Source organism: Chiloscyllium punctatum, chromosome 42, assembly GCF_047496795.1.
Source record: "Chiloscyllium punctatum isolate Juve2018m chromosome 42, sChiPun1.3, whole genome shotgun sequence".
Taxonomy (NCBI): Eukaryota; Metazoa; Chordata; class Chondrichthyes; order Orectolobiformes; family Hemiscylliidae; genus Chiloscyllium; species Chiloscyllium punctatum.
Window position 1 is genome coordinate 6,094,846 of NC_092780.1, and position 21,128 is coordinate 6,115,973.

The following is a 21,128-nucleotide window of genomic DNA, read 5'->3' on the forward strand; positions in this document are numbered from 1 at the left end:
GGAACAAGACCCTTATATTTGTGGATGGGAATAACTTCAGAATTGTTAAACAATTGTAATGTCCGGACAATCTTGAGATGAAAGAGTTAATTACTTTACTGCCAGCAGAAGTGAGGCTATTGTGACCGAGTGATTCAGCTGTTCGGGGACTGAACTGAGACATTACAAATGTTTCAGAGTGTGCTGGTTTACTGAATACTTGTCAATATGACACACTTAGAAATAAGCGAATGCAGAAACTATTTATAAGCGATGCAGTTTCTGGAAAATCACGGCTGCACTGGCAACCGAAGCTGAAAGGGGTGTTGTCATGGTTACAAGGCAGTTAACTGTCTTTTATGTGGTGAAGGATTGAGTGATCCAGTTTGTGACGCTGGTCATGACTGTTGCTAAACATTAATTATGTTTTAAAGTAGGTTTGAGCCGAAAACACAACACTGAAAACACGAGGAGCGATATTCATTTCGGGCTTTACCTGTTAGTAAATTGCTTTTGCTGATGTTTTTGTGTTAAATGCTGGAAAAATTCTCATTTCATCACTAATATTCCCATTCTCATAAGCATTATCATTCAGATTCAGCAGCCAATTTGTGCTTGTGGGAGTGTCCTGTGCAATTTTAATAAAACCAAACCACTCACTTAGTAAAGGGAAAATTCTCTCAGTTTGTCTTTGAAATAACACGGTGAGTTTGTTTTATATCCACCTGAGAGGATCTCAGATCATCATTTTGTTCAAAAGAAACATACAACAGTGCAGAACCTCCCCTGTACCTCACTGAGGACCGTGGCCATGAGTGGGATTTGAACTCATGACTTCCTGATTCAAAGCGCTATCAGTTTACACATTCAAAGGCAAAATGGATCAGAACGAGTAAGAAAACATCCTAAAATCCTCCATAGCCTTCAAAACCTGATGCCAAATAACAGTGCTATTAGAGTAAATGAGGGTTTTTAAAAGATATATATATTCAAGATGGAAAGTGAAGTGAAGAAGCAGAGGGGAATAGGGAGAGAATAAACTCAGCTGGAGGCACTCCCCCGAAATCAAGGATGTTCAAGAAACAAGAATAGAGTACTGGTCTCTCAGAGAGCTTTGGGTTTCCAGACATTGACACAAACAGGGAGGGGCAAGGCTAAAGAGGCATTTGAAAACAAGGATGAGAAGTTTTAAATTGACATGTTGATTCATTGTTAACCAGTCGAGCTCCGTGAGCACAGAGTTGATGGATGAAAGGGAATTGATCCAAGTTAGAATTACGATTGCAGCAGGGTTTTGGAAGATCCCAAATTTACTGAGGGTAGAATGTGGGAGGTTGGCTAGGACAGTGTTGGAATTGTTAAGTCTGAAGGTCACAAAAGTGTGGATGAAGGATTCGGCAGATGAATGAGACGACTATAGAGTTCAGTAACACAATGGAGGTGGAAGCAGACAGTGTTAAATGATAATGTCAAAACTGTGTCAGAAGGAACACAGCATCAGGTTATACTCCAACAGGTTTATTTTAAATTCTGCTTGTGATTTCAAATAAATCTGTTGGACTATAACCTGATGTCATGTGACTTCTGTCCTTGTCAATCCCAGCCCAACACCGGCACCTCCACACAATGTCATAACTGCACCTTGAACAAAATACAAGCAGAATTTGTGGAACGATTCACTGACACGAGATAGGAATAAAACAAAACAATAAATATTAGTCCGTCTGGTAAACCTTCATCAATAAAGGAACTGATGATTTTCTCAGATATAATTTAGTAAGTGCCACATTCTATACTAATTCATTTTAATGGCCTTCATATTAACCTGCATTACTGCACTCAGAAAGAATTTAATTGAAAGGAAAGTCCCGATGCCATAATTCATAATTGGGAGAAATTAAATGAATATAATGACTGCGATATTCTGCAACCAGCTATTTGTTTAACTCAGTGCAGCAAACAGTAGCAATGAGGATATAACAGAATGGTGCAGCACAGAACCAGCCTGATCTTTGAAACAGCAAATTAATCCCACTCCTCAGCTCTTCCGCAAACCCGGCAATTTTCCTCAAGCATCATCAATTGCCTCCATTGGAACTTCTCTCACTGACCTTTCAGGCTGTACAATAGCAGATAGCTCCAGAGGAATGATCCCTAATTCACTCCTGTTCATTTCATTTTTCTGACCTCTTCCCAAGGACACTGTCTCTGGGTCCGAACAGCATCAATGCCCCATCTCAGTGTAAGCCTGGTGGGTGAGCTGATAAGACAATGAAGGGTTCCAGATCTGAGCACCATTTTATTCATTTAAGATAATCAATGCAACCATTCCTAATAGAAATTGCTGTAAAAGCTCAGCAGGTCTGGCAGTATCTGGGGAGAGAAATCAGAGTTAATGTTTCGGGTCAAGCAATCCTTCCTCAGGATTTCACTCGACCTGAAACGTTAACTCTGATTTCTCTCCACAGATGCTGCCAGACCTGCTGAGCTTTTACAGCAATTTCTATGCTTTTCACTGATTTACAGTATCCGCAATTCTTTCAGTTTTATTCTTAAGCAGTCATCACTGGTGACTATCAGGATGGTCAGTTTGACTGAAGCTTCTCCCCTCCCATCTCAACAGCACCAAGGATAATTCTAGTTCGACTGAAACCTCATGGACTGTGATGCAAAGGCAAAGATTCTCTTTCACACAAAGTAGGACATTAATCTGCCAGGAAGTTTCTGTCCAACTTTCATCTGACTTCCTTATGTTTAACAAAGTGTTCGGAATCCATCTTATTTGTACTGTAATCCTGTTCACCAACTTAAATCTTTATTTCTATGGAGTTAAAACTATAGGATGTCCTAAAGCACTTTGCAGCCAATGACATATGGTACTATCAAAGTGCAGTCCATTGCTGTAATATTGAATGCTTGCACACAGCAAGCTTCCAAATGCAATGACCAGAGAGTCTTTTTTATGATGAACAATTGCCAGCAGATATTCCTGTCCTTTTAAAGTCATGTTCTGAGAGTTTTCACATACAACTAATTTGGGAAGATGCAGCCTCAGTTAATATCGCGCCTAAATGACAGCACCTTCAAATGTCTAGCTTTATATCAATCCTGCATTAAAATATTAGCTTGATTCACATCTGGAGTGAAACTTGAACAAACCTGACCTAATTGGACCTGCTTCTGTGCTGTAAATTCAACATAAATTACTTAGGAGTGAGATGACTCCAGTTACATGAAGCAAGTTGTTTCTGAAACTGAATATAAAGAACTTTGACATGCACTTTATTTGACTCTTCAAACCCTGAATCAAACTTTCTCCAGCTTGGAGCTCTCCTCATGGTTTAAAAATTGGTAAATAAGATGCTGGTTAGAATAAGGAACTATACAGAGAGGACAGTCTCATGTTCCTTGGTCACGCTGTGCTTTCTCCTCAAAGTGAAAGTAAATCTACTACAATTAGCTTCATCACCTTGAAGTGTAAATATGATTGAAGATCCTGATTACAAGTTGAGGGAGAGTTTTCTTGTTACTGAGGATTATGTCTGTGGTAAGTGTCTTTGGTTGCTAATCCTATCATATCGTATTGATCGGCTGGAATGGCAGTTAGAGGCAATGAGGAATTTACAAGAGTTAGGCGGTGTGATGGATGACACTTATGGGAAGGGAGAAAAGCCACAGATACAATCAGGTGGATGGTTAACTCCAGGAAAGGTAGGAGGGGTAGGCAAGTAGTGCAGGAGTCTTCTGTGGCTATCCCCATTTCAATCAAGTATGCTGTTTTGGAAAACGTTGGGGGTGATGGACTCTCAGGAGAATGTAGCACGAACAGCCAAGTTTCTGGTATCAAGACAGGCTCTAATGTAATAAGGGGTATGTCAGGTTCCAAATGATCGATCATGTGACAGGGGAGTCTCTAGTCAGAGGCACAGACAGACGTTTCTGTGGCCAGCAGCGAAAAATCAGAATGGTACGTTGCCTTCCTGATGCCACGATCAAGGATATCTGAGACGGTGCAGAATGTTCTCAAAGGGAGAGTGACCAGCAGGAGGTCATTGTACACATTGGAATTAATGACATAGGAAGGGAAAAGGTTGAGATTCTGAAGGGAGAATATAGAGAGTTAGGCAAGAATTTAAAAAGGAGGTCCTCGAGGACAGTAATATCTGGATTACTTCCGGTGCTATGAGACAGTGAGGATAGGAATAGGAGAATAGAGCAGATGAATGTGTGGCTGAGGAGCTGGTGTATGGAAGAAGGATTCACATTTCTGGATCTTTGAAATCTCTTCTGGGGTAGAAGTGACCTGTACAAGAAGGACGGATTGCATCTGAATTGGAAGGGGAATAATATACTGGCAGGGAGATTTGCTAGAGCTGCTCGAGAGAATTTAAACTAGTAAGGTGTGGGGAGGTGGGATCCAGGGAGATAGTGAGGAAAGAGACCAATCTAAGACTGGTACAGTTGAGAAAAGGAGTGAGTCAAACAGTCAGGGCAGGCAGGAACAAAGCAGAGAACAAGGTAGGACTGATAAATTAAACTGCATTTACTTCATTGCAAGATGTCTAACAGGGAAGGCAGATTAATTCAGGGCATGGTTAGGAACATGGGACTGGGATATCATAGCAATTACAGAAATGTGGCTCATGGATGGTCAGGACTGGCAGCTTAATGTTCCAGGATACAAATGCTTCAGGAAGTACAGAAAGAGAGGAAGAGAGAAGGGAGGGTGGCGTTTTTGATAAGGGATAGCATTACATCTGTACTGAGGGAGGATATTCCTGGAAATATATCCAGGGAAGTTATTTGGGTGGAACTGAGAAATAAGAAAGGGAGGATCATCTTATTGGAATTGTACTATAGACCCCCTAATCATCAGCGGGAAATTAAGAAACAAATTTGAAAGGAAATTTCAGTTATCTGTAAGAATAGTATGGTGGTTATGGTAGGGGATTTTAACTTTCCAAACATAGATTGGTACTACCATAGTGTTAAAGGTTCGGATGGAGATGAATTTGCTAAATGCGTGCAAGGAAATTTTCTGACTCAGTGTGTGATTGTACCTCTTAGAGAAGGTGCAAAACTTGACCTACTCTCAGGAAATAAGGCAGGGCACGTGACTGAGGTGTCAGTGGGGAAGCACTTTGGGGACAGCGAACATAATGCTGTTAGTTCTAAAATAGTGATGGAAAAGGATAGACCAGATCTAAAAGTTAAAATTCTGAATTTCAAAAGGCAACTTGTGACGGTGTTAGGCAAGAACTTTCAAAAGCTAATTGGAGGCAGATGTTCGCAGGTAAAGGGAAGTCTGGTAAATGGGAAGGCTTCAGAAATGAGATAACGAGAGTCCAGAGACAGTACGTTCCTGTTAGGGTGATAGGTAAGGCTGATAGGTGTAGGGAATGCCGGATGGCGAGAGAAATTGAGGGTTTGGTTAAGAAAAAGAAGGAAGTATATGTTAGGGAGAGACAGAAGAGATCAAGCGATTCCTTAGAAGAGTATAAAGGCAGTAGGAGTATACGTAAGAGGGAAATCAGGAGGGCAAAACGGGGACATGAGATAGTTTTGGCAAATTGGGTTAAGGAGAATGCAAAGGTTTTTACAAATACATTAAGGACAAAAGGGTAATCAGGGAGAGAATAGGGCCCCTCAAAGATCAGCAAGGCAGCCTATGTGTGGAGTCACAGGAGATGATGGAGATACTAAACGAGTATTTTGCATCAGAGTTTACTGTGGAGAAGGACATGGAAGGTATAGAATGTAGGGAAATAGATGGTGATATCTTGAAAAATGTCCATATTACAGAGGAGGAGGTGTTTGATGCCTTGAAATGCATAAAAGTGGATAAATTCCCAGGATCTGATCAGGTGTACCCTAGAACTCTGCGGGAAGCTAGAGAAGTGATTGCTGGGCCTCTTGCTGAGATATTTGTATCATTGATAGTCACAGGTGAGGCGCTGGAAGACTGGAGGTTGGCAAACGTGGTGCCACTGTTTAAGAAGGACGGTAAGGACAAGCCAGGGAACTATAGACCAGTGAGCCTGACATTGTTAGTGGGCAAGTTGTTGGTGCGAATCCTGAGGAAAGGATTTATATGCATTTGGCAAGACAAGGACTGATTAGGGATAGTCAACATGGCCTTGTACATGGGAAGTCATGTCTCAGAAACTTGATTGAGGTTTTTGAAGAAGTAACAAAGAGGATTGATAAGAGCATATTGCTGGATGTGATCTATATGGATTTCAGTAAAGCATTTGACAAGGGTTCCCATGGGAGACTGGTGGGCAAAGTTAGATCTCATAGAATACAGGGAGAACTCGCCATTGGGATATAGCACTGGCTCAAAAATAGAAGGCAGAGGGTGATGGTGGAGGGTTGTTTTTCAGACTGGAGGCCTGTGATCAGTGGAGTGTCACAAGGATCGGTGCTGGGTCCACTTCTTTTCTTCATTCATATAAATGATTTGGATGTGAACATAAGAGGTGTAGTTAGTAAGTTTGAAGGTGACACCAAAATTGGAGGTATAGTGGACAACAAAAAAGGTTACCTCAGAATACAATGGCATCTTGATCAGATGGACCAGAGCTGAGAAGTGGCAGATGAATGTGAGGTGCTGCATTTTGGAAAGGTAAATCAGGGCAGGACCTATGCACTTAATAGGAAGGTCCTGTTGAGTGTTGCTGAACAAAGAGACCTTGGAGTGCAGGTTCACAGCTCCTTGAAAGTGGAGTCGCAGGTAGATAGGATAGTGAAGAAGGCGTTTCGTATGCTTTCCTTTATTGGTCAGAGTATTGAGTACAGGAGTTGGGAGGTCATGTTGCAGCTGTACAAGACATTGGTTAAGCCACTTTTGGAATATTGCATGCAATTCTGGTCTCCTTCCCATTGGAAATATATTGTGAGACTTGAAAGGATTCAGAAAAGATTTACAAGGATGTTGCCAGGGTTGGAGGATTTGACCTATACAGAGAAGCTAAAATAGGCTGGGCTGTTTTCCCTGGAGCGTCGAAGGCTGAGGGGTGATCTTATGGAGGTTTATAAAATCATGAGGGACACGGATAGGATAAATGGGCAAGGTCTTTTCCCTGGGGTGGGTAAGTCCAAAGCTAGAGGACATAGGTTTAAGGGTGAGAGGGGAAAGATATAAAAGGGACCCAAGGGGCAGCTTTTTCATATAGAGGATGGTGCAGTATGGAATGAGCTGCCAGAGGAAGTGGTGGAGGCTGGTACAATTGCAACATTTAAAAGGCACCTGGAGGGAATATAAATAGGAAAGGTTTAGAGAAATATGGGTCAAGTGCTGGCAAATGGGACTAGATTAGGTTCGGATATCTGGTCGGCATGGAGGTGTTGGACCAAAGGGTCTGTTTCTGTGCTGTACACCTCAATGACTCTATGACAGCTCTGGGAAGTGTCAGCAATGGAGGTAATGAATGAATCCTGCTCCTCACTGTCTATTCTCATGGATGAAGAAGAACCAAAAAATATTTTCTTGATGTGAAAGTGGAAAAAAATGCACTAGGAAAGGAGAAAAGGTGCAGAAGCTATTTGAGATTTTACAGAAGAAAATCAGAATTTTTGAATGATTTCCTGAAAAACCAAAAAACTAAATAATAAAAATTACAATCATCATAACCCAATGATTGTGGGAGTGAGTTGATAATATTCATGTAATTTCAGATTCACTCTCACTTGTAGCTAATTGAGAATTCAGTCTCCAAACCTACATTGTAAATGTAAGTCAAGCCTTTGTAAGGACAGAATCTGTCAAAGTGTTAGATAATCCCTGCCCTTCACCTCAGACTATAGTAACCAATGTGATTAAAAGAAACCCTATCCATTTCATTGTCACCCTCCTGTGCACTGCCAGTCTGGGAATCCCACTCTTAGCCACTTGAAGAATGTGACAGACTATAACTCTGAGCATTTTGCATTCAATTGGATTCTTACCATCCCAAAATAGTGTTAAGGGTTAGGAGGGGCAGACAGGCAAGTGGAGCAGAGACCACACCCAGATCCCCCTGATCGTATTGAATGGCAGAACAGGTTCAAGGGCACAAACAGCCAATGCCTGGTCCTAAACACTTTGTTCCTGTACTAAACTGCTTATTTCAAATGAAAACTGCGAAAATAAAACAAAGAGCCATGCATGTAGGAAATCTGAAACAAAAACAGAAACTCAACAGAGATCTGGCAACATCTGAGGAGAGAAAAACAGTTAATGCTTGGAGTCTAGTGTCCCTTTGTCAGTGGCAGTGAGCTGCCTTTCTGAATTGCTGCAGTCTCAGGCTGCAGGGACACCAATAATGCTGAAGAAATGTGGAAATGTTTCCAAGTCAGGACGGTGAGTGGCTTGGAGGAATCGTTGCAGATGATGGTATTCTCCTGTATTTACTACCTTTGTCCTTTTAGATGGAAATGGTCATGGGTATGGAAGGCACTGTCTAATCATCTTTGGTGAATTTCTGCAGTGCATCTTGCAAATGGTACACACTATTACGACTGAGTGTTGGTGGTGGAGGGAGTGGATGTGGTGCTAACCAAGCAGGCTGCTTTGTTTTGCATGGCTTCAAGCTTCTTGAGTGTTATCGAAGCTGCATTCATCTAGGTGACGGAGTCATTACTCTATCACACTCCTGATTTGTGTCTTGATGGTGAACAGGCTTTGGGGAGTCAGGAAGTAAATTACTTGCTGCAGTATTCCAAGTCTCGGGCCTGCTCCTGTAACTATAGTATTTATATCGCTAGTCCAGCACAGTTTCCAATCAATGGTAACCTTCAAGATGTTGATAGTGGGAGATCCAGTGACGGTGATGCCATTGAATATCAAGGGATGATGGCTGGATTCCTTCTTGGGAGATGTCATTGTCTGTCATTTATGTGGCATGAATGTCAATTGCTACTCCAAAACTGGCTATTGTCTAATCTCTCTGCATTTTGGCATGGACTGCATCAGCATTTGAAGGCACAACAGTCAGCACCAATAAATTCATATCCCCACTTCTGACCTGCTAGAGGGAAGGTCATTGATGAAGCAGCTGAAGATGGTTGTGCCTAGAACACTGTCCTGAGGAACTCCTGCAGAGATGTCCTGGAGCTGAGATGGCTGACCTCCAACAACCATCTTCTGTTGTGCCAGAGATGACTCTAGCCATCAGGTGGAGTTTTCTCTGATTCCCATTGATTCCAGTTTTGCTCAGTGTGATGAAACTGCTCCTTTAACAAGGTTATGTTGTCCTTGCCTTTTTTTTCCAGAGAGGTTGTAAAAGACACAGATTCTGAAAAGTCTAAGTTTGAAGGGTTTAGGGGCCAGTTTGATTATAGCTAACAGACACTGCCTCAAGCAAAAGGCTTTTAAGTTTAAATAAAACAGTTGCACAATGAAAGGGGAGTGGTCAGTTCTCCCAGCTCAGTTTTTCTCTGGTTTGGTTTGGTTAGCACAGTAGAATTGAAATAAAATCTGCTGGACCCCAAGGAAGCAGGTCCCTGCTGATCTCTCTCTGACTTCTCTCCTGGAAGACCCTGTGTTTGATTTTACCTTTTGTGCCAAGGGCTGTTTATGGGGATTGTTGCAAGTATTGGGAACAGCATCATTGAACTGAGATAATCTGTTGGGTTTTTGGATAGGTTATATTATTCTGTATTCTGTTCTCTGGGTTGTTTGTGTTCCATTTGGTAATCTTGTAAATAAATCCTGTTTTGTTTGGACCAGCTGCATCACTCCTGGAATATCGACTCTACACCTGCTTAAAGCAACCAGCAAGGTTAGGGTCTGGGCTACTTTCTCAAAATGTTTTGAGTGGCCTGGCCTGCTCCATAACAGGGATCCTAGATGTCACACATAGTCAAATTCGGCCTTAATGTAAAGGACAGCCAGATTCACCTCACTAATTGCAAAAACACTCACTGTATCGAGATGGACAATTGTCAACATTTCATAACCAGTCAAATGCCTCTTATTTTCCTACTAAATGGAATGCAAACTGACTATTACTTCAAGTTAGTTTATGGTTTGCAATGTTTCTCTGTGTCATAGGTGCTATCTTAGTGCAAGTTGCTGTTGAAAAGAAACAATAGAATATTTCAAACAATACAGACAACAGCTTCCATTCACAAATATCTTTCAGAATCCTGACTGCTGCAATCTGGGATTAAGTTGTCAATTATTTGATATATTACCATATAGTTATTGAAGGAACATCTGAAAATTCCATAGCGTTGCTGTGACTTTAATGCTGTATCCCATTGACGACATTCAAAATATCAAATTAGGTCTGAACCTTAATTGAAATATTTACTCCCAAGCTCTCCAGTTCAAAAGACAATTAGTGCACTTAAAATATTTCAGAGTGCTGTGGGACTGCATTGAAATTGATTCCATCTTTTGAAAAACCATTCCATTTGCAGGATTCTCCTCTCCCTGTAACTTGCTTGAAATGATTGGTTTTGTGACACCAATTCTAGCAAAATAAAAGGTGTGAGAATGAGTTAGGAAATTGGTTTCATACTTTGTGCTAAAAGTAATGAATAGAGTCAAACATAACTAGAAGAATTGGTTTTCACTGATGTACAATTCTACTGATCCTCATGAATGCAGTGCTCATATGCTCACTGAATGAGGAATTGTTTCTTTTGACAGCTACGTCTGCTTAATAAGTGCATGAGACCTTGGAATTATCGATAAAAATATTTCCTGAGTTTTGCTGTATTTGAGTTTCTTTGGGTCAGATCTTCCTGATGTGGGGAATGGTGAGAAATTTGGGAGAATTGTGTGAGAAATTTGGGAGAATTGTGTGAGAATTTGAATTCCAGATGTTGAGACAAGGTTCTTGTTCGAGAGTCAAGAGCGTGGTGCTGAAAGGGCACAGCAGGACAGGCAGCATCCGAGGAGCAGGAGAATAAGCCTCATTCCTGATGAAGGAATGCCAGAAACGTCGATTCTCCTGCTTCTCGGATGCTGCCTGACCTGCTGTGCTTTTCCAGCACCACACTCTCAACTCTGATCTCCAGCATCTGCAGTCCTCACTTTCTCCTCTTGCTTGACAGTGGTGAGAGGCCTATTAACAGGGATCATCGTCCATTATTAATTAATCCTGCCTTGTTAATATGTAGTTTCCTATTCCATCACCTGCCAGGTAGCAACTAGATGGTGAAAGTTCCTGACATTGCAGTCTGAGCAGGCGCCTGGTGCACAGTGGTTAGCACTGCTGCCTCGCAGCGCCGGAGACCCGGGTTCAATTCCCGCCTCAGGCGACTGACTGTGTGGAGTTTGCACGTTCTCCCCGTGTCTGCGTGGGTTTCCTCCGGGTGCTCCGGTTTCCTCCCACAGTCCAAAGATGTGCAGGTCAGGTGAATTGGCCATGCTAAATTGCCCGTAGTGTTAGGTAAGGGGTAGATGTAGATGTAGGGGTATGGGTGGGTTACGCTTCGGCGGGGCGGTGTGGACTTGTTGGGCCGAAGGGCCTGTTTCCACATTGTAAGTAATCTAATCTAATCTAATCTAAGGGCACACCCAACGAGCAGCGACTGCACTGACATCTACCTCTCTACACTATGATGGCACATCTCTGACCCACTCACAGTAGGTTTCTGCACTGTAATGTTGCACTGGAGGGCACTGAAATCTCTCATTGCAATGCTGCTGCAAGGACATTGTGGCAGAGATAGACTCCCAGCTTATGGACTCAACCGGAGCATCTAAGGGCTGCTCCCTTACTTTCCGAGGGCTCACTCGCTTAGCGCCAACCTGGATATTCACAGCATCACTGCCTCGCTTTGCCTTTCAGTGTTTTTTCCCCTCAGCCGCATTTTAAAGACCAACAGTGCTCTGTCCTACCTCGCTGTACAAAGCCAGACAGCTTGTCATGGTGGGCAGTGATCAGTCAAGGGGTGGACGGGGTGCAGTAAGGCACAGTGCTGTGTCAATCTCATACTCACACCATGTGCTAACACCTTACACAGCAAACACACTGCATTGGGTTTCATCCAAATGGCCATGTTTCTCAGTGGAAGCAATGAGAACCAGGGTGGGGGCGGGGGGGGGGGGGGGGGGGAGCGGATAATGTCCTATTTGGTTGGTTTAGGTCAGGGGATCCAGGAATGAGCCACCATCAGTCCTGCAGCTCCAGCCAGTGGATTAGCAGATCATTAGTCAGGGAGATCCAAAGAGATTGGTCATGCATCTGGTCAGTCAGAGTTAGTGGTGAGTGGTAGTGGGGGTGGCGTGGAACTCTGTAAGTCCTTGGGGATCACAGAGTCACTGAGACATAATAGCCTTTCATTCACATCGACCAGACATCCCAATCTGACTTGTCCCATTTGCCAGCATTTAGTCCATAAACCTCTAAACCCTTCCTATTCATATACCCCACCCAGACACCTTTTAGATGTTGGAATTGTACAAGCCTCCATCACTTCCTCTGGCAGCTCATTCCATACACACATCATCCTCTGCGTGAAAAGATTACCCCTCAGGTCCTCAACAGAGTGAATGTCAGGGGATTACAATAAAGATGTTTTTGATGTTTGTAAATAAAGATTTTTTTTATATGTGACTGAGGTCTTCCTGTGGGAGGTGGTTCCACATTAAACAGTAAAACAATACTGGGCTACTGTGGGCACTGGGGGAAGAGAGACAGTGATTTCAAGAGGATTGCACAATGGGATGTGGCTAAGGACAGAGAAACTGTGTGGTCTGCTGCTGAAACAGTAGTTGGTGTAGGAATATATATCTGTTTGTCTGAGGAAGTGTTAGCCATGTGGACTTGGGCCAATGGTTTGCAGCTGTTGTGCCAATAGGTTGGCAATGAGATTCAGATTCCAATACTCAGTGGGGTGGGGTTTCAGGATGCCACCAGGAATGTTGGTAAGTCCCAGAGTATCCTGGCAGAGGTGGGAACTTCCAATTACAATGTCAGAGAAATGGGTTAGCATTGGACAAGGAGAATGCCATAGGGGTGGAGTAAGTAGTTAATGATGCAAGTGTGGGGATGATAGTGTGAGAAAACAGGTAGGCCTCCAGAAGACACCCCTTCTGTGAAACTCGCCAAAAATAACACTTTGTCAAAATTTGGTGTACTATACCAGAGTTTCTCTCGATTGAAGAGTTAGGGTTTGAGCCTCAGAGTTTGAAATAAGATTGTAATTAGAGGCTGTTTGGAAAACTTTTTTAAAATGCTACAAGATTCAAGGACACAGTCTGTCAGGCAACTGAAAAACTGGCCCAGAATTCAGATTTCTTTCCTATTATCATATGTGTGCCTCCTGTTCACTCCATCTCTGCAGGTGATATCAGGCTGCCAGCTGTATTGTACACAACCTGGGGAGGTTACACTATTAAAACTCTTCATGTAACTGCCTGCTGCATTTTAATGTGTCTCCTGTTTCCCCGAGGACCTGGTGATGTGTCAAGCTGCCATGTTCGTCATCTTGTTATTAATGAGGTCCTCGACATCACTGAGACATGTCCCAGCTCTCTCATTCCCTGCCCATTTACATTCTCCAGCTTGAGACTAATGGCTGACAATTTGTGTTTCTGTAATTGCAACTACACCAGCTTCGTACCACAGTATTTAAACCACTGTTTTGGATCCCCACTAAGTTCCCGTCCAGGTTTTACTGAAGGTGTTGACTCTTGCTGGGGCTGCATTGCCCTCAAGTAATGTATCATCATGTTTTTCTCTCTGATAGTAAGAGTCAACCACTGAATGAAAGAGTTAGGACTATCAGATCCCTTTGAGGACGATGCAGTAGTTAGGGAACAGGAACAGGAAACCTGACTGATTTTATTTCCATCTTTTTCTGAGAGAAAGAATGGGGGCAACAAGTAATTTCTCAACCCTTTTCCCTACTCCCTGCAGTGGAGGACTTGGTTCAATCCAGGGAGGGTTACAGAGCTTTGAGAATTGTCACTGGGAATGAAAGATTCCTCTTTCCAGTTGACCACAGGTGGGTGATGTGTCCCTCGCAGAAGGACCAATGGTGGGAGCTTCCAGGCAGAGCTGTTTGAAGCAAGCTGTCACGTAATGAGACCTCCAGGATTGCACAGAAGCAGAGGTGGAAAACCCAGCTGAGAGAGTGTAAATTGGGAATTTGCTGCTTTGGTATTTTTTGTCCATTAAATTTAGTTGGTTCAATATTGCCTGATCTTTTTCTAAACTGAAACTCTGAGCAAGTTCCTGATTTCACACTCACTGTTGGAGAAGGCCCATATTCCCTGAATGAATAAAGATTCATTGTCATTTCATAGCTCAGAACGTATATGTGTGAGACTGTCTTTGCAATGTTCCAGAATGTTCCCAATCTCAGGTTCTACCCAAAGCATTGCTGAATACAATGTTATAATGAGATGAGTAATGTTGAATAGGCACAATTGCAATAGCAAATTATGCTAATTTTCTACGAGCTGGAGTGTGGACATGTTGAGTTTGTGAATAATTTCTGTTTATGAAAGGAATTTATTATGTTAGTCAAATGGAAAGACATGGCAGGGGCGAAGGTGATGCTTTATTTCAAAACAGCTTTACCAGAGAAAATAAGTATTTCTATGAAAATTATCTTTGACATTTAAAATAAAACTGCTTCAGAGTAAATTTTAAAACAGGGTTTTGCTTTGTTCACAGGATTGAATTCCCTTTACTATCACGGATTCTGTACATTCTGTCTCAGAGAATATTAAACATCCCCTAGTATTGTTGCAGGATGATACAAGGGCCCTCACACTGAACACCAAGAGGTTGCATTTATCTAGCACCTTTACATATTGCAGAACATCTGACAGTGCCTCATTAGAAAGTTAGCAACAAAATTTGACCAAGCCCAAATAAGGATAAATTTGGTCAGCTGGCAGAAGTTAGATCAGACAGTTAGGTATGGATGAGGTCAGAGCTGAAAATGTGTTGCTGGAAAAGCGCAGCAGGTCAGGCAGCATCCAAGGAGCAGGAGAATCGATGTTTCGGGCATGAGCCCTTCTTCAGGAATGAGGACAGTCTGAAGAAAGAGAGAGTCAGTGTGTTCCAAAGTTTAAGACTGAGAGAACGAAAGAGATAGGTATCAGTAGTTAGTCAAGGACAGCCAGGAATGCTTTCAAAGTTACACATGGAGGAACATCAAGTTCTCAGAGAGTTTGAGGATATAGGAAGGCTATACAGGAATCTAAATGCAGTAGTGAGAATATTTAAGTTGAGACTGTCTGTAACCACATCAAATACAACAATCATTGAAGATATCTGTGCTCTATCCCATTGTGGCCTCTTGTACTTCAGGGGCTGTGATGGCCGAGTGGTAATGTTCTGTGGGCCTGGATTCAAATCCGGTCATGGCAGGTGATGGAATTTAAATTCAATAAATATCTGGGGTTAGTGATCTAATGACAATGAAACCATTGTCAGGAAAAACTCATCTGGTTCACACATGTCCTTTAGGGGAGGAATCTGCCATCCTTACCTGGTCTGTACTACATGTGACTCCAGTCCCACAGTAATCTAGTTGACACTTAACTGCCCTATGGGCAATAAATGCTGGCCCACCTACATCCTGTGAATGAATTTTTTAAAAAACTCCCCTGATTTGAATCACTTCAGTCTTGAAAGTTTGGTCTTCATCCTTCTCCAGCTCTATGTTACTCATATTTCCTTTTAAGACATTCCTTAGAATCACTTTGACCAAAATTTAGTCACATGTGAAACTAGACAACACGTGTTATCAATTAATCAGATCATACAGTGTTTCCCAGCGACAAATCGAGATACCATATTCCCCCACAGAGGTGACCAGGAGCAAGAATCCTGTGTAATTCTTATTTTCTCCTTTCTTAGCACAGGAGAACACAGAGGGCAATTGTATTTGGTCCATTGCTATGTTGGCTGAAATCTGCTAATGTGACACAAATTGGAATTTGTATGCAAGGTCAGAGGAAATTTGTTCCATAGAGAATGGTGCATTAACCAAATAAGCATTGAAACAAACTATTAATATACCACAACCTGTAAAATAATTTTAGTCTGTACAACAATAAACCTCATGTTTTAGAGTTTGCTTTTTTTTTAACCAGTGGTCAGACTATCAACTGTTCCTCTGTATAGCCATAAAACTAAAGGACTCCAAACTCAGCTGTCGACCAACCATCCCTACCTCCGTGCTGTTTACGTCACACTGATGGGAATCTGCAAACCAACTGTCTTCAGTTGAGCACTGGTCAATATCCACACTCTGCAGGCTAACATCCATTCGGATCACTCCTCTGAAATAGAAAGCAACAAGTACAAATATAAAGGCAAACAGTTAAATTCCTGGTTAAAAAAATTCACAGAATTGCTACAGCATTGAAGGAGTCTACTCTGGTCACCTTGTCGGTACCAGCTCTCTGACTGAACAGTTCAACTAAAATCATTCTCCTGCCTTCTCCCATGATCCTGTGCATTCTCCATTTTAAAGATAATAATCCAATTTCCACGACCATTTGCATTGTCAAAGGAACGTGCCTCCATCTGACGCTTAGACAATGCATCTCAATCTTAATAATTTTCAGTTAATTTACCATTTGACGTTGTTTTGTCAGTTACCTTACAACTGTGCCTCCTTGCCCTGGATCCTTCCATCAATAAGTTTCTCCATATTTAACAAAAAGACCAAAAACCTGCAGATGCTGGAAATCAGAAACAAAAACAGTCCTGAAGAAGGACCTGAAATATTAACTCTGCTTTCTCTCTACACTAGTCTGCCGAGTTTTCTTAGCAATTTCTGTTTTAATTTCTATGTATTTACTTTGACCAGAACACTCATGATTTCAACACTTGGATTAAATATCCTCCAAATCTGCTAAGCCCCAATGAAAACAGTCATCCTGTTAATAGTACTGAAGCTGGCTGAAGAGATAGAAAGAATGATGCACCGTTTTTCTTTATATACAGTCAGTTCAGCAATAACACTGTAGTTCCATTCTCGTGCAATCCCATGTTATACAAAAACTGTGTAATAGCAGCACCATTTAAACTAATCTCTCATCTTTTAGAGTGGAGGTTGACTTGAGTGGGTTCATGATCCCTAATCCTTTTGGGATTTTTCCTGCTTTCCTACATTTGTGTAGAAACGTGATGTCTGTGTCGATAGGTGTGATCTTCTTGGAGATCCTCTCCACTTTGAGCCAGCAGTCAGTGGTGTAGATTGTAGTCATAATTTGGAGGGGCCGGTGTTGGGCTGGGGTAAACTTTTGATATAAGTTCTGTGTCCTGCGATCTTATAGTCCACAAACACCTGATGAAGGAGCAGCACTCCGAAAGCTAGTGCTTCCAAATAAAACTGTTGGACTATAACCCAATGTTGTGTGATTTTTAACTTTGGACATCTCTGAAATCAATCTTGTGAGGATAGAAAAGGAATTAAAACATTTGCAGAGTTTTGAAAACGTGGCACTGGACTCAAAACATTAATTCTGATTTCCTTCCCCACAAATGTTGCCAGACCTGCTGAGTTTCTCCAGTAATTTCTGTTTTTGCATCACTGAATGACAGGTCATCTTGCTGCTGTTTGTGGCAGTTTGCTGTGCAAACCAATTGTTCTTTCTCATGACTGTGCCAGAGGATCATTCATACACACTTATGAGGTCAGCTGTCTCATATAAAAGATTTTAATTTAAAAAAGTGTTAGTGTAGAATAACATGTGGCAACAGGAGCATTCAGAGAAGATGCAAAATGATTGAAAACACTTAGAGAGAAAAGAAACGAATAAAGGAGCAGAGAAATCAACACTTTATAAATTAAAAAAGGATTTTCTATAGAGCCAATCATGGAAATGTGTTCCTGTTAAAAAGTAATTATTGATTTTCATAGGATTTTTAATGTGATGGACAATGTAAACAGATTAGAGATTGCAAAGGGATTTGAATTGCCTGGAGTTAATGTTGCAGAGAAGTAGATAGATGTGATGAATGAGTACATGGATTGGAACAGAAAGACTGACAAGACATTGCGGCTGAAGCTAATGAAGAGTGAAATGGATTGTGATGAATATTTTACTCTGGCGAACATGGGCCAGTTGTAGCCAACAGGCATTTTTCTCTGGTATTTCTCTTTGATTCTCCACTGATGAATTACTTCAGTCTCTTGCAAATCCTATTTACAGCTTTGATCACTTATCTCAGACCTCTACCTTATTGATCCATTTTAGAAATTTGTATACAAGCTGTGGGTTTTGTTGGCTGGTCTAACATTTAAAACCCATCCCTAATTAGCTCTTCAGAAGGTGCTGGTGAGCTGCTGCAGTCACAGAATCGACAGCACAGAGAAGGCACTTTGGCCCATCCAGTCTGCAATGACAAAAAAATTACTCTCAGTCTACTCTAATCCCACTTTGCAGCACTTCGCCCAGAATGTTGAATGTTTTGACATTTCAAGGGCTCATCCAAGTACTTTTTAAAGGTTATGAGGTTTCCTGCATCAACTATCCTTTCAGGCATTGCATTCCAGATTCTCACCAGCCTCTGGGTGAAAAACTATTTCCTCAAAACCCCCCAAAACCTCCTGTCTTTCCCTTTAAAATTATGCCCCTTGTTACTGATTCTTCACCTAAAGGGTAACAGCTGCTCTCTATCCACCCTTTCCATGTCCCTCATAATTATACACATCTCAATCAGGCCCCTCTCTGCCTTTTATGCTCGAAAGAAAACAAACCAAACTTATCCAGCCTCCCTTCATAACTAAACGGCTCATCCCAGGCACCATCCTGGTGAATCTCCTCTACACCCTCTCCAATCCAATCACATCCTTCCTGTAATGAGGGGACCAGAACTGCACACAGTACTCCAGCTCTGGCCTCACCAAAGTCCTGTACAGCTCCAGCATAACCACCCTGCTCTTAGAATCAATGCCTCGACTGATAAAGGCAAGTGAACCATACACCTTCTTAACCATCCTATTTATCTGCCCTGATGCCTTCACGAACCTGTAGACAAAACCCCATGATCTCTCTGTTTCTCTGAGTTTCCTAGTGTTCTGCCATTCAGTGAGTATTCCCTTGTCTTGTTACTTCTTCCAAATGAGCAACACCTCACACTTATCAGGGTTAAATTCCACCCGCCATTGATCTATCCATCCAACCAATCTGTTACTGAGACCTTGTTCCTCACTGTCAACCACCAGGCCAATCATCATGCCAGCCGAAGACTTACTTACCAACTCCCTCCCCCCCACCCCGATGTGTGGCTTGGAGGGGAATCTTGCAGGTGGTGGTGTTCCCCTGTATATGCTGTCCTTGCACTTCTAGAGGATAGAGGGCAGTGTTTGGAAGGTGTTGTCAAAGAGCTTCCACAATAACAACATTTTTGGCTCTGACCTGTCATCAAACCCACACAGGTTGGGGCAGCTACTATGTTGATCATTGCCCTCAGGTAGGTCCTGGGGTGATGTTGGGTGTTTGGGAGAGAATGAGTCAAGAGTGAGGTGCTGGAATAGCACAGCAGGTCAGGCAGAATCCAAGGAGCAGGGAAAGTCAACATTTCAGGCCGGGGTCTTTCATCAGGAATAAGCCCTTCCTCATTCCTGAAGGTTAGATTAAATTCCCTACAGGATAGAAATAGGCCCTTCAGCCCCACAAGTCCACACCAAACTCTGAAGAGTAACCCACCCACACCCATTCCCCTACCCTGTATTTCCTCTGACAAATGCACCTAACACTGTGGGCAATTTAGCATGGCCAACTCACCTGGCCTGCACATCTTTGGACTGTGGGAGGAAGCCTGTGCAGACACAGGGAGAATGTGCAAACTCCACACAGACAGTCACCTGAGGCTGGAATTGAACCTAGGTCCCTGGGCTGTGAGGCAGCAGTGCTAACCACTGAGCCACCATGGGAGAGAATATGCTTTCCTCCTCCTTGTTCATGTAACTAGCAGAGAAAATGAAATGTCTGTCATGTGTTTCCCCACCTGCATCACTCCTGCCAATCCTGTGATCCCTTAATGACCTGTTAGAGTGCGGAGGAATCTCAAGGACGGGTTGGGTCTGTGCAAATGCAGACAGACCTGAGTCCTACAGGGACCAGTCTCTGGGCTCCTCACTGGGGCTGGAGGAGATCTTCAGTCTCATCAAATGGTCTCTTTCCTCCAAACAGCCTATCAGATTCTCCCTCTCTGAAATGTCATTTTTTTTAAACATAAAATGTGTTCAAGTAAAAAAAAAAGCCTTTTTGATTAATTTTATCCGACATTGACTTACAACAAAATGCAGGAACTTGTTCTTTAAATCCTGGAGATTTCAGGATGATCTTGGTGAGTACCGAACACACGTAACGGAGGAGTGATGCCTGTTTTACTCAGTCCTCAGGGACCCCTAAATATCACTGGAACTAATAAGGGGGTCTTACATTTAGATTTACAAAAGGTGACATTACAAAGTTGGAGAATTTGGAGTAATTCTCGCACAATTTCCAGTCCATTCACAAGAGAGACTCATGCGGCCCTTTAGGAAACAACTGCAAGCCAGACGCTCCAACGGCTTTAATTAAAAATGGAATTTTAATTACACTATTAATTAGGAAACCAGTACAGGAATTTGTTTACAAATTTGACTGCATGTTATGAAAGTTGTCATCTAGAACGTGATTTATATAATTAATGTGAATCTAATAATGTACTAATTACATAGAAAACAAATGAACACTTTTGGCAGCGGACTCTGTGCTCTTTATAAATCTCCGGAAGCACATCTCTCTCACATCATTTACTGCTTCTCACCAAACTGTTTATTTATTTCTCCGTGTTGTCATTCTTATTTATGCTTTTAGACAAATCAGTCCTGAAGGCTTTCACTTTTCTCAGTGTTTTGTTAATTGGGCACTGACAATACTCCCCGAATATATGTGTGACTTTGCGGTGAGTGACAGCAAGCTATTTAACATGAAGGGGCGTCATGGCCGGGCCCTGCTGTGTTGTTACACACACAGTTTTCATTAGGTGTCACTGGAAAGAAGTGATCAGGACAAAAACTGCCTGGAAACACCTCAAACCTTAGCCAGAGTCATTAAAAGAAAACAATATCATTTATATAGTCACGTTTATGAATACCAGACACTCCTTACAACATTAAAATGTATGAGCTCAAACACAACTGTGTGTTAACAATAGAATAACCTCATATTTTTATAACTAAATAATCAA

The 21,128-nt window shown here is 42.1% G+C and overlaps 1 protein-coding gene across 1 annotated transcript in view; it reads right to left on the reverse strand.

The window, feature by feature from the left end:
- The window catches only part of gpr179 (G protein-coupled receptor 179), a 90,753-nt gene that overhangs the window by 47,991 nt on the left and 21,634 nt on the right, over positions 1-21,128 (reverse strand). Inside the window, exon 2 of the mRNA XM_072561300.1 lies at positions 16,108-16,216. Within this exon, the coding sequence (XP_072417401.1) occupies positions 16,108-16,216 (109 nt within the window). The remainder of the gene's footprint in view (positions 1-16,107; positions 16,217-21,128) is intronic.